The following is a 13,585-nucleotide window of genomic DNA, read 5'->3' as shown; positions in this document are numbered from 1 at the left end:
TTAGGCGATGAAACCAAGCAATACACAAAAACATGTTCATGAAATCTAAGGGGGTGGATGAGGTTAAAAGAGCAAAAGATAAGAGATTCAAAAAGAAAACAGTTAGAGAAATAATAATAGATTTGTATAAAAAAACATAACATGGCAAAACAGTTGAACTTTGGTAATGAAACCAAGCAATACACAAAAACATTCATTATATAAATGGGGTTAAAAGAGAGACACAAAAAGAAAACACAGAGTAAAAATAATAGATTTGTATTTGAATAGTACTTTGGAGTTACCAAGTTAAAGTGATGTGTCACAATGGTTTGATTTTTAGCCTAATTATTTAGAGCGTTCAGTATGTCGACTGATTAGTCAACAAGCTGTTCACGCAACCAACCAACTGGTCGATTTTAAAAATATGAGTTTTGCTCATCCCAGGATCAAATGATATTCCCATGGTATTTACTACATTCATACATAGCACCCTAAAAAAAGTTCAAAATAATGCCATGATTTTACCATGGTCCATGTCCAATAAATCAAGGTAATACCATAGTTCTTTTAGGGGAGAACGTTCTCTTACCATGATGGATGATGCCGTTCTCAAGGAGAGCTTGACCCAGGTTGATTCCCTCCTCAGCCTTGCTGATCTCTCCACTCTCCAAAAGCCATGAGACAAATTCACTGAGGATACACAGAGACAACAGTTGTATCAGTCTGCACATAACACAACACTCCACACATGCTAGAGAAGGGATTTATGAGCCACTAGTCAAAGGTACTTGGGAACTTGGATTCACTTAATCCTTTAGAGTGACTGGTCAAAACTGATAAAAAGTTCACAAAGGACACAAATCAAGATGATATCACGCTGCATTCCACTCTCTTTGATCTTAAGGTCTAAAAAGTTCAAACACCAAGGTTCACATTTAACCTTGAAAAATAGGCTCTGTTTGTCCATACACACACATTTTGTTCATATCTAATAATACAAGTTTAAAAAAGTTAATTTTTGTTTACATGTATACAGCATAGTTTAGTGCCAGTATTGAAATTTTTTTTAGCAGGGATGCGTTAAAGGGTTAGTTTACCCACAAATGAAAATTATGTCATTAACTCTCTGAGGTCTAGGGTGTTTTTGGGGTCCTTGAGGTGTTTTGAGATGCCCTGATATTTGTGCTTTTTTCAGTTGCTTATAAACCTATTAATGGCACAGGTGAAATTACACTATATTTAGCAGAAAAGGGGCTACCATAATATGTGAGCAACATGTATGTACATGTTTGTATATTTGAGAGTATAATGTTTATGCGTGGTTATTGAAAAAAATAAAAATATCATAATATTAAGCATGATTTCTGACAGAACACAAGTATCACAGTGACAAACTGTGATCCTTCTTTGGAAGACTGGAATAATGGCTCCTGAAAATTAATCTATGCCATCCCAGTAATAAATATTATTTTAAAAAGCAATAATATTTCACAATATGAATGTTTTTACTGTATTTTTATCTAATAACATACATACACACAGACACACGCACAGTTTGCTACAACTTGAATTTAGCTAGTCAACTGCTACATGAAAATGGCAAAAAAACAGGAATTAAATTGTGAACTACTTCTGAAGAGAGCAGGGGATGAATTTATTAGCAATTGCATGTCTAAGGTGGTTTAGTGGCGACTCGAACGTTGTTGTTGATTGTATGTGTGACTGCTGCGTGAGAAACTGTAAATCCCATTAGATACAGGGACAGAAATAAGCAATGTGTAAACAATTATGACGCCTTAAAGGGAATGAGAAGGTGTGTGTGTGAGTGTGTGTCCTTGAAATTTTGAACGACAACAGCGAGGGTAGAGGGGTCGGATGAAAGGATGGGTTAACAGATGGAGGAGAAGAGAAGGCACCCCACATTCACCCAGTACAGTAAGACATTCATGTCTCACCTGAATACAAAACTGCTCTGCCCTCTACATCTCCTTCAAATCATCTGACCACATGTAAAACTTAATGAACTCTTTTAAAATACTTAACCTTGATCAGTCATTACCCTTCACTGGCAAAAACTTACAGATTACTAGATAATACAACTAACTTAGGCCAACCCAGAAGTTCCACATCACCCTGATTCCCTCGACAGAAACCAAATAGGATTTTTCCATTGCTTTTAGGATTATTGCAGAAAATAAGGTCAATGACTAACAAAATTGTATGATTCTTGCATGTTTGGAAATAAATATAAACTTCACAAATGGGGTGAATTAATTCGTTTATGTAACTCATTAATATTATCCACAGCTAATGTACAAAAAGCTCTCTCTCATGCCGTACGTGTGAGAATTTTCTTACGCTTGTATCTATATCTGTCTGATTTTTCCAAAAAAAGATTTTACCTTTTGGATTATTGCAGAAAATAAGGTAAGTAACTAACAAAAGTGTATGATTCTTATACGTTTTGTGCATCATGATAACCTTCACAAATCAACACAACTTATAAATTTTGAAAACACTGAAGTAATATAAATCTAAATGTAGGAAACACCTTTTTTTTAGACAAGTAAAAACTTTTAAAAAAAAAATCACAAGTGGGATATTACTGCTGTATTTTATATTGTAGAATAAAACGTGAAAAATAACCACAGATATTTAACAAAAAAGCAGCACTCTATTGTCCCCGTCAAAAAAATGAGCACAGTTGTGAATAATAGATGTGAAGTCTGTTTTGAATGCTAACTTCCTGAAACAAGTGCACATTTTCTTATATTTTAAGACTTCTGTACAACACTTGACATTCTGATTCCCAAGTTTTATTACAGCAAGACTTTGCATTCAGAAACTACAGGTCAAACAGTCTTCTGGCCACACATAAATGCATAAAACAATTTGACTATTTAAAGTAGCTTTGATAATGTTTTATCCCAAGGGGTTTTAGATGGCACATAGTAAATCTTATGCAAATCAGACAAAGGCACAGTTTCGAATTAGCCTAGAATTAGTTTGAAAGGGTTTTCAATCAATTCAACATGTTTGAAGACGATTGCAGCTCATACGGTTCCAGAGTTATTAGCATTTAGCCATTGTGTCAAATTTGTGGTCTTTGCAATAACAATATTAAACAAAGTTTTAGAGCAGAAAAATAATGCTACCACAAAAGAGGAGAATATATGAATAAATACAAAAAAAGGTTCAAGCTGCTGCTTTGACCACTAATAAAAAAGAGATGACAATGTTTGTCAATAAAAGGATAGTAATAATCACATAATCAAGCCTTTCACACAAAATACAAACAATAAATGTTTATGATGTGGATATGTGGGTTATGTGGAGATCTTACAGACGACTTCCAAAGCCTTTATGTGCAGTTCTGCAGAGGAAGTTCACAGAGGAGAGGGCGGTCCGGCCCATGAAAGAGAGCAGTGAAATGAAACAGACAGTGAGTCTGCTGTGATTACATAAGTCTCTAATTCAGATTGGCAGGAAAGGGAAGGGGTGGAGGTGGGCGTCCCTGGGGTGAATTAATTAGTGTTTATGTAACTCATTAATATTCTTCACAGCTAGCGCACACAGACCTCTCTCACATGCCTTAGATGTGTGCGAGAATTTTCGTACGCTTGTATCTATATCTTTCTGATTATGCATATACTGTATGTGTGAGTGTGACAGAGAAGGATATAATGAGATATTGAAGTAATGTTAAAGGAGAACTCCGGCGCAAAATGAACCTTTGGTCTAATAAAACATCGGTACCTAGTCAATCGTTCTCTGAGATTTGTTTTCATGATAATCGAATGTAAAGAGTTGTATCTCTAAAAACTGTTTAGCGTATAATGCTAGAACTGGGGGCATTTACTAAGTAAAAAGAAATCGCTAGTTTATACCACTAACAAGGCTCAAAATAGCCTCACACTAACACAGAAACATAATGAGGGTCCATACATGCAAAAAGCATTGAGAACTTTGTAAGTGTACAGACCGTTTAATAAGAAGATACTTTATAAAGACAGTTCACTTTGTGTATACAGACAGGAGCCAGGTACCAATGTGTTATTAGACCAAAGGTTCATTTTGCACCGGAGTTCTCCTTTAAATACAAGCTCAATTATCACAGAAAATAATTTTGACTTGTCCCTCAGTTTGTAGAATAAATAAATGCATTTACAACATCCAGAGATTATGGGTAGAAGATTACAGAATTGTGAGGATTGCATTTCTGTAATAGAACTTATTATATTATTATTTAAGTGTAAAAAACTAAAATCTGGGGTACAGTTTTGAATGGATGAACTTCTAGTTAATATGCATTACCATTTTCACCCCATCATTCAACTGTCTAAACTGTCCTTTTTTGTATCCTTGCAAACACGATGCTAAAATGACGGTATTTATCGGTTCACGACATGAGTTGAACAACTGGACAAGGATATAAGTGATTTTATCCTTGTCTCATAAATCCAACTTGATTTTTCAAACTGATGAACGAGTCAAAACGATTTTCTGTGAATATAGAAAGCAGATGATTTCAAAGTTGCAAATAACCAGAAACATTCCTTTAATGCTTTGGCCATTTAAAGCTTTTTACCACACCAATAAATCTTTAGGTCATTGCTGTAAGTTTACAGTACTTCAGAACTTGTGATGATGTACGGATCAAAATCTCACCATCTTTTGAAGTAAATTCTTCAAAATAAGCACAATGGGGAAAAAATAAATCAACAGTGGCTCAAGAAATAGCCATAGATGAGAGAAAGAGCCAGAGTCTGAGCAGTAGCAGAGCGTTTGTCCACATTAACAGCTGAACTGCTCGGCTGTTCTTGGAAGGAGTGGGATTGTGTTCTATTCTGAGAAGGATGCGCAAGCCAGCGAATAACACGAGCCAATCACAGCTGCTTTCACCTGGACCACCGAGGCTGAAACGCTTAAATAATTGTGTTCTGAGGGAGCCATGCGAAATGTATCCAGTCAGGTGTTGACAGTACAACAACAGCACAGCTGAGGCTGTGAGGCCAGCGACTGTTTGCTTTTTAAGCCACTTCAGTGGAAGTGCTACTTCAAATGTTTTTTAACTACAATCAAGCTAGCCTTTTGAAGAAAAAAAATGCTACCTAACAAGATTCTGACATAAAGCAGCTAATTAACATTGAAGCCATTTAAGAGGGACATTCGTTTAAAATATACAATTCACAACCTCAAATGAAACGCTTTTTGTTTTCAGCAGTATTTAATCAGACAAAAAAAATCTCGGTCAGAGTCATATTTTATGTAGCTTAAATGAAAATGTAAATGAAATAAAACTTTTCGATGTTTATAATTGAGTTGGGAAATTGGAACAGAAGCATTTCAGCTTCAATGAATTACTGAGCTTAAAAAATCATTCAGCTATTCCATTGAAACTTTCCTTCTTTTTGTAAGTAAATGCCACTTTTTCCTTCAAAAATTCACTACAACGAACTTGACTCCCCTACTGTAAGAGAGTACCGTTTAAGAGAGTGGGTTTGATTATTTCAATTCAATTCAATTTTGTTGTTCAATATTGTTACTAACTGGCAAAAGCAGCTTTTGACTGTAAAACCCAAACTATTTTAAAGCACCTGAGTAACTAAAATATGTGGTTCAGTTAGCAGCATTGCTACTTTGAGTTTCTTATTCCCAACACTGCTCAGCAGCAAGGCCCTGTCGATTTATAAACCACCAAATGAGGCTCATTGTCTGAACTTGTGAATTTTTGAGGCCTTTTAAACTAGATTGCATCAATATAATCTCTTTAAAATGGACCACAGGAGTGCTTTTTTCTCCTTATCTACTAACGCAGTGCAAAAAGAGAATTTTAATTGGTCTGAGGAATCTCTCAACTCCCAAACACACACACACACACACACACACACACACTGTATTTGGAAGTTTAATGGCGTACATAGCACTCATTGTTCATTCATGGTGTTGAAAGACTGGGTGAGCGAGCGACAGAAAGAGAGAGAGAGAGAGAGAGAAAAATGAAGAGAGATGCACAGAGAGAAAGAGAGAGAGAGACTGAATGCAGATTTCTCTCCAATGAAGTTTTTTTTTTTTTTTTGCTGGGAATGTCTGTGTCCAATGGGGTGCTTGGCAGTGAGCTTGGGAAAGCATTTACAAGCGCTAAGTAAGTGTGTATGTGTGTGCGCATGCATTTTCATTCATACAAGGGCCTCTTGGATTAGGATGACTTGCAAGATATTCAGAAGACAGTCAGATGGTGTAAACGCAGCCAAGGGAAGGTGTCACACTCAGCGCAGACTGACCCAATCACTGGCATGGGAACTGACCGGTCAGTAAAGGAGAACCCTTTAGTTTGGACCAGAATCTCTAAAATACATAACATAATGTTCAAAACTTACTTTCCCAAGAAGCATTTGGGTACAATGGTGAGTTTCCTGCGTCGATCTTTGATGAGGTGGCGGCTCTTGGTCATCATCATATGGTACAACTTCTCTCCCTTCTCGGCGATCATGACGTAGGCATCACGCTCCATCCCGAGCTTTAAACCTGCCAAGCAATGAGATAAGAGTCAAGAACCCCGAATAAAAGCAGAAAAATCAAAAAGAAAAAAAAGGTTTGATTAAAAAGTATTTTTACATATTTAAACAATAAGATTTATAAATAATAATGTATAGTAGTAATTAAAAAAAAAAAAACTTTTAAGACCAATAACATCAATGAGTCTTATTTATAAAACAAAAATCAAATTGTTAAACTATATTGTCTAATTGCAAATTAAACTATATTGTTGTATTTTTATATATATATATATATATATATATATATATATATAACATTTATGAGAAAAAGATGGGGAAAAAAAGATTGATTGTTTAATTGTATAACTGTTTTTTTTCAGAATCTTTCTAAAAGTAAATTGTCACATTAAATGCAATAAATCAATAAAACAAATAAAAATGGATTTATGAATGATTTTTGAAAAAATATTTCAAAAATTAAACACCTGTACCGCACCTGTAACTCAAGTCAGATGTGCACAAATGTTCATAGAAAATCTCACATTTAACTAATCTAACAATAAAAGTCTTATTTGACAAGATGTCATTTTTTTAATTGCAAATTCGCTAATATTATGAGGGATGAACTAGACTTTTATCCAGTTCTACTATATAATTATAGTTTATTCCTCAAGCTGTGGTGGGTGTTGCTGTGTCGGTTAATGTTTAGGTGAGGCTGAAAGGAAACACTGGTTTAACTGATTTTATTACACGTTTTGTGTTCACACGTTCACATGCATTCAGCTATAGAGGTATTTCGGTGGATGGAGGGCAGGCTCGCAAAAGCGGCATCAGCATTTGACATATAAACCACACCCTTTCCACAAAATAAAATAAATGGTGTTAAACTGCAGCACGAACTGAGCAAGATAAAAGAAATGGTTACCACACATTACTCAGGGCAGGACACAGTTACACCAAGTGATGTGATAAGAATAATTGTTAATCTTAAGTGGTTAAGGTGAGAACAGATGCGACTTTAAATGCAAAGACCTCTACCAGAGATTTTGCAGTTTCCTGAACAGACCTGAAGAGAACAACACAGCAAAAATTGTGCAATAGTGCAATGCCCCCCAATGAAAACAGCCATGTTTATATTAGCAGTGCAGCCAGAGTCTGCAACGGAAACACAAGATTCACACAAAGTTGCCCAAAAAAAAGCACTTTGTCAGTCATCCGAGGCATTTTGCTTGTTGCCTAAAGCAAAAAATTTAAAACAACTCTTTCAGTCAAGGCAAACATTCAGGTTTACCGTACATTTAAACAAAAAGTGATGTTAAAGAGTATCAATGGGACTGCAGCTGATGGAAGCGTGCTCAGATGTGGCGGCAGCTGGCATGGCTCTCATTCAGAGCTCTTTACTGTGTCTGAGAGCCCAGGGAGAGGGAAGCCACCGGCAGCTGCAGCTCTCGCTCACAAAGACTTTTTTGAGGAGGTGTTAGTGGCAGCTGTACGAGGCTCCAATTCAATCAAGTCTCAGGAAAGAGGCAACACATCATTGAAAATGGCTCCTCAAAAATGACCCTGCTGATGCGTAATTTCCACCTTGGCATCTGAAGGTCTGTTGCTGAATGGCAATTTTAGGAATGAGCAAATCCTCATTTTTCCTCATTTTGAACTGCCGATTTCAATCAGCGCACACCAACATGAAATAGATGAACGCAGGCATAACATTAAAGAATGTTCACTTGCTTTTTTTAGCTAAAAATGTCATTTAATTTGCATAAATTTAAATAAATGTATATTTATTTAATCTATTTTTTCATTATTTAAAATTATTAAAACATATTTAGCCATTTAAAATTACTATTTGAAGGTATCTACTGCCTTTCTATCTATCTACTGCCTGAAATATTTTTCTGGTCTTAGTCTCCAGTCTCAGATGACCAGAATTGCTGAATCGGAGGCACATTTGCATGTCAAATATTAATCAAAATGTGTAATTCAACGACGTCTTTGTATAGAGAAACGAGTGGGTGCTGGCTGAGGACGGTCAGAGAGGTATGACTGATGTGGCACCTGTTGGAATGGGCTCCGATTTCAAACGTTGGAAACCTGATACGCACCATAAAACTTCTGCTTTCATCTGGCATCGCAGCATAAAAGTGACGCTCTCGCTCTACCTCCAACGTGCACTGCATTTGCCTTGGACACTGGTAAGCTGATCCTACAGACTAATACTTCACGCTGAAACATAAGAGCCTCGATAAGAATGGGCTCTGTGGTAAATTTGAGGTTTTACTGCTATGATCATCTGACCTAACAATCAGAACAATCCTGTAGTACATCACACAGGCCTCAAAAAAAAAAGATAACAAGAACAGGTGTCCAACAGAGGACAGGTGTTCCATATCGCAACAGAACAGAAGGAAAAAAATCCACCTAAAAACATATTAGGTACAGCAAATTGCAGGATGCATAAATATAAAGCACAGTGGAAATGGGTTCATTGTTATTTATTAAAGGAGTAGTTCACTTTTGAAAAAACTTTTGCTGATAATTTACTCACCCCCATGTCATCCAAGATGTCCATGTCTTTCTTTCTTCAGTCGAAAAGAAATTAAGGTTTTTGATGACAACATTTCGTGATTTTTCTCCATATAATGCACTTCAGAGGGAACCAGACGGTTCAAGTTCCAAAAGAAACTTTAACTTGTTCAAAGGGTTTTAAACGATTCCAGACGATGAATAAGGGTCTTATCAAGCGAAACGATCACTCGTTTTAAAAATAAATAACAAAGTTTAAGTTTTATAAGCTCAAACGCTCGCCTTGCTCTATTCTGTAGTGTAACGCACTCCAGTTCGAACCCGTTCATCAAAACGAACAAATCTTTTTCCGAGTCATTTGGTTAATTCGGCAAAAGAAACAAACGAATTGATTCGGAAAAAGATTTGTTCATTTTGTTAAACGAGTTCGAACAGGAGAGTCACGAACGTGCACACAGAACAGAGCAAGGCGAGCGTTTGATCTTATAAAACTAAAACTTTGTTATTTTTTTTTAAAAAATGAACGATAGTTTCGCTTGATAAGACTCTTATTTATCGCCTGGAATCGTTTAAAGCCCTTTGAAAAAGTTTGCAGTTTGTACTGAAAGTTTCTTTTGGAACTTGAACCGTTTGGTTCCCACTGAAGTCCATTATATGGAGAAAAATCCTGGAACGTTTTCTTTAAAAACCTTAATTTCTTTTCGACTGAAGAAAGAAAGACATGGATATCTTAGATGACATGGGGGTGAGTAAATTATCAGCAAAAGTTTTTTGAAAAGTGAACTACTCCTTTAAGAGTTGTAAATAATTGCTTTGACAATAATTGAATCAAAAAATTATTCTTTACTAAACATTGTGACTAGTACTGGCAATTAATTATTTTTCAAAATAACTTAAATTATTTTAGAATAATTACCAAGTTAATTATTAGTAAAATGATTTAATTTTAACATTATTACTTACAAAATAAATATTTACCAAATGTTAAATTGTAAGAAAAATATGTTAAATTGACAGCCTACTGGAGTATCATGTATCCGAAATTTGGTAATATTTTGTTTGATTTGTCTTCATTGATCTTTATTGTACAAAAAATAAAAATAAATGAAAAATAAAAGTTACGAAAGGGACCAATTTAAAGGGATAGTTCATCTAAATCATTTACACACAATTTATTTCCTCTGGTGAACACAAAAGAAGATATTTTGAAGAATGTCAGTAACCAAACAGTCCACCGTACGGAGAGAAAAAAAAAATATGTCAATGGGGTCCATTAACTGTTTGGGAAACAACAGTCTTCGCAAAGTCTTTTGTGTTCAACAGAAGAAATAAATTCATACCGATTTGGAACAACATGAGGGTAAGTAAATTATATTTTTTATATTTTAATGGAACTATCCCAGGAATCCACAGAAACACACAGAAAGTACACAACGCATTTTAATATGATTTACATTTAACTGGTGTTATTTTATGATTTTAATTTGCATACTCTACAATGGCAAACCAGAGTAAATCTACTCACTCTCTCTCTGTTCACGTTCCTTTAAAATGGCGTCTAGCCATTTCTGCTTGTCTTCAGCATTCTTGGCCATGCACACAAACCACTTGTTTTTGGCCGTGTTGTGAATCTTCCAGCCATTGGTCACCGTGTAGTTGTTACTGTGATAGTCCGCTAGAAAGACAATGAAAAACATGAACATGTATTTGTTAAAAGCTGCTCACTGAGATCTAAATAAACCAGATCAATCAAAATCATTTACTTTTCCTCTTACCATTAGTAAATGAGTAGTAAACAATCTAGTAGCATTAATAATGTAAAAAGGTTAAACTTTCCCATTAGAGAGAAATCCTTAAAGATGCATCTCAGCATCACTCCCACCATTAAACCAAATACTGACGGGTAGCATGTGTGTGAGTGAGGGGTTTAGTCCAATTTTAACCCAGATTTGACAGGAGGTGATTTATATGGAGAAATGGATGAGGTATGGAATAGGTAATGAGCAGTGGGTACTGTTGAGGTAGTATAAATAGACTTCTGTGCACTGAGAGGATTTGACAAAGGCTTTTAGCTCGTATAAAACTGGAGAGAATTTATGAGTAATCGCATTTGGCACATAAGTCTGGCTCTGTAATAAACACCATCTAAGCATTATCTGATTGTTTTCCAATTAAAACAATACCTCAGTCAGAACAAGCAGATCAAATTGCCATGCTTTAAATGTGACAGCGATAAAGAGACATGGAATAATGTGAAAAATATGCGCAAATGTTGAGCCATTTTATTTGTGACTCTTTCAATACAGTCAATGTTATAAGTGTTTTAGTTTTACTGTTTTGAGTCATTTGTTTTTCACTCAATAGTTACATAATGTGGTGCTGCTGCTTTTTCACAATGATTGTATGTATTTACTTTAGTTTGGTTCAATATTTTTTTTACTGGAAATTCACTTAAACTGTATATAAAATGTTTTTATTATTATAAATCATACAAAAAGGTTTTTACATTTGATTTACAATTATAATTTTACAGCAAAAATCTTAATTGGGATATAATATGACTCATAGCGTGACATAAGATTTTGGTCATAACTCTCACAATCTCCCTTGAAACATCACTATAAACATGCAATTAGGATGAATATCTGAAATTCAAACACATTATCTTCATTCCTCACCCACAACATGCGAGTCACTTTATCTTTAATCTTATCCAAGAAGGCAAAACAGATCAGCTAAATGATACATTTACACCCGATGTGGAGTGTCATGTGACAAGCCCTGATAAACATGACACTGAAAGAGAGGACTGAAATACAAAACACGTCTCACATTGGCCGTATCAACTGATGGCACGTGTGGTTTCGGCTGGTACTTTGACAGCCCTATGGCTTGTTTTTCAGAAAGGATGTTTTTCTTTGTGGCTCAGAGAGAAAGAGAGAGAAGTTGCACTTCCACCCTGCTACTTAAGGTGTGGTGAAAGACTAAGAGCAAAAGGTGAGAAGAGCAGCCGTTACTTCCCCCGAGAGTTGAATTTCATGCTCGGCCCGACAGCTGAATGGCACCTTTGACGACGGCCCCTTGGCGGTCAGCTCAGCGGAGGTGCTAAATGCGAAGTGCTCAATTCTAAGAAGCCCTGCATGATCTTATCTTCAGGCCACAGTGCCACTAATTTCTATTGCAAAAGCTGAAGTGCTTTTTTTTGTTCCTTGTGATGTTCATAAGCATCACATGGTGATCAGATGGAAAAAAAACAAGGATATTACGCAGGAAACTCCCTAACACATCCCTTGAAAAAGTTGCTTTATACACTAGTGTTCAAAGGTTTGGGGTCAGTACGATTTTTAGCATCACAGTTATCACAAAAATATCATCATCATTGATAATTATAATAAATGTTTCTTATTAGAATAAATGTTCATATTAGAATGATTTCTGAAGGATCAAGTGACACTGAAGACTGTGGAGTGATGATGCTGAAAATTCAGATTTGCCATCACATGAATCAATTACATTTTAAAATATATTAAATCATAAAATTGTATTATTTATCAAAAACATCTTACCAACCCAATAAATTAAGAAATATTTGTATGAAAGGGCACAAACACAGTAGTTTTTAAAAAAAAAACTAGTGAACTGCACGGGAGACTTGGCTTGAATATTTTAAATATTTGAATAGTCTTTGACGTTAGCATGATGCTAAGCTAACGACTACTTAATCCTCCAAGCAGCACAAAAATAATAATATCTTTATAATAATAATATCTTTATTGTCCACCAGGGTGGAAAATTGTCTTTGGCTCACCAACCATTGAGATAAATATACAGACATAAAAACAAAGACATAAAAAACACACAGAGCACAGTTCATAGAAAAATAAATACTAAAAATGAGTTAAATAGATACAAATTAATCACATTTCATACTGTAGTCATTTGGATGATCATTTGCTTACCGAGTTGAGGATTTTAACAGCATTTGGGATAAAAGACCTCTTAAACATATTTTTATTTGCTAGAGGGGTTCTGTAGCGTCTACCTGATTTCATGGGCTCACCACACACACACACACACACACACCCTTTAAAACCTACCAGTTCCATCTTCCACATTCTCGACCTCCATGACCTCCGTGTTAATGCGGCCTCTGAACACATACTGCGGCCCGTTGATGGATTTCGTCCTTTTGGTGGATTTCTTCCCTGAAACTCTGGATTTTTTAAAGAGTGGAAAAATTAGACAAGTATTATTTAGTTTCTATATATCTACCTGATGGTTTTGTCAAGTGTTTAACCATAACACACTCTAATACATTGTGTAATTAAGTTACCAATATCAGAGACTAGATTAATAGATGACTCAAAAGCATATAAAAGGCCTTACCGGGACTTCCTCTTGCAGTAGACTAGGAGGTTGTCAAACAGAAAGAAGACTCGTTCCTGAATGTTTCCGGCTGATATCTTCAACAGATTGCCTTGGAGCAGCAGTTCCGTGCAAATATCGGTCAAGTTTGTCCCCTGGAAAATAAAAAACAGAAAGAAAGAAAAATCTTTACACATGGCAGATTTTTCTAC

At 35.5% G+C, this 13,585-nt stretch overlaps 1 protein-coding gene across 1 annotated transcript in view; it reads right to left on the bottom strand.

The window, feature by feature from the left end:
* The window catches only part of prex1 (phosphatidylinositol-3,4,5-trisphosphate-dependent Rac exchange factor 1), an 81,434-nt gene that overhangs the window by 32,517 nt on the left and 35,332 nt on the right, over positions 1-13,585 (bottom strand). The window contains exons 7-11 of the mRNA XM_039678334.2: positions 13,395-13,528; positions 13,106-13,221; positions 10,534-10,683; positions 6,363-6,510; positions 572-672 (exon numbers count right to left, since the gene is read on the bottom strand). Of these exons, the coding sequence (XP_039534268.1) occupies positions 572-672; positions 6,363-6,510; positions 10,534-10,683; positions 13,106-13,221; positions 13,395-13,528 (649 nt within the window). The remainder of the gene's footprint in view (positions 1-571; positions 673-6,362; positions 6,511-10,533; positions 10,684-13,105; positions 13,222-13,394; positions 13,529-13,585) is intronic.

Source organism: Pimephales promelas, chromosome 14 (assembly GCF_988280905.1).
Source record: "Pimephales promelas chromosome 14, fPimPro1.hap1.1, whole genome shotgun sequence".
Lineage (NCBI taxonomy): Eukaryota > Metazoa > Chordata > Actinopteri > Cypriniformes > Leuciscidae > Pimephales > Pimephales promelas.
The sequence above is the reverse complement of the archived record's forward strand: the minus strand, read 5'-3'. Positions and strand labels throughout refer to the sequence as shown.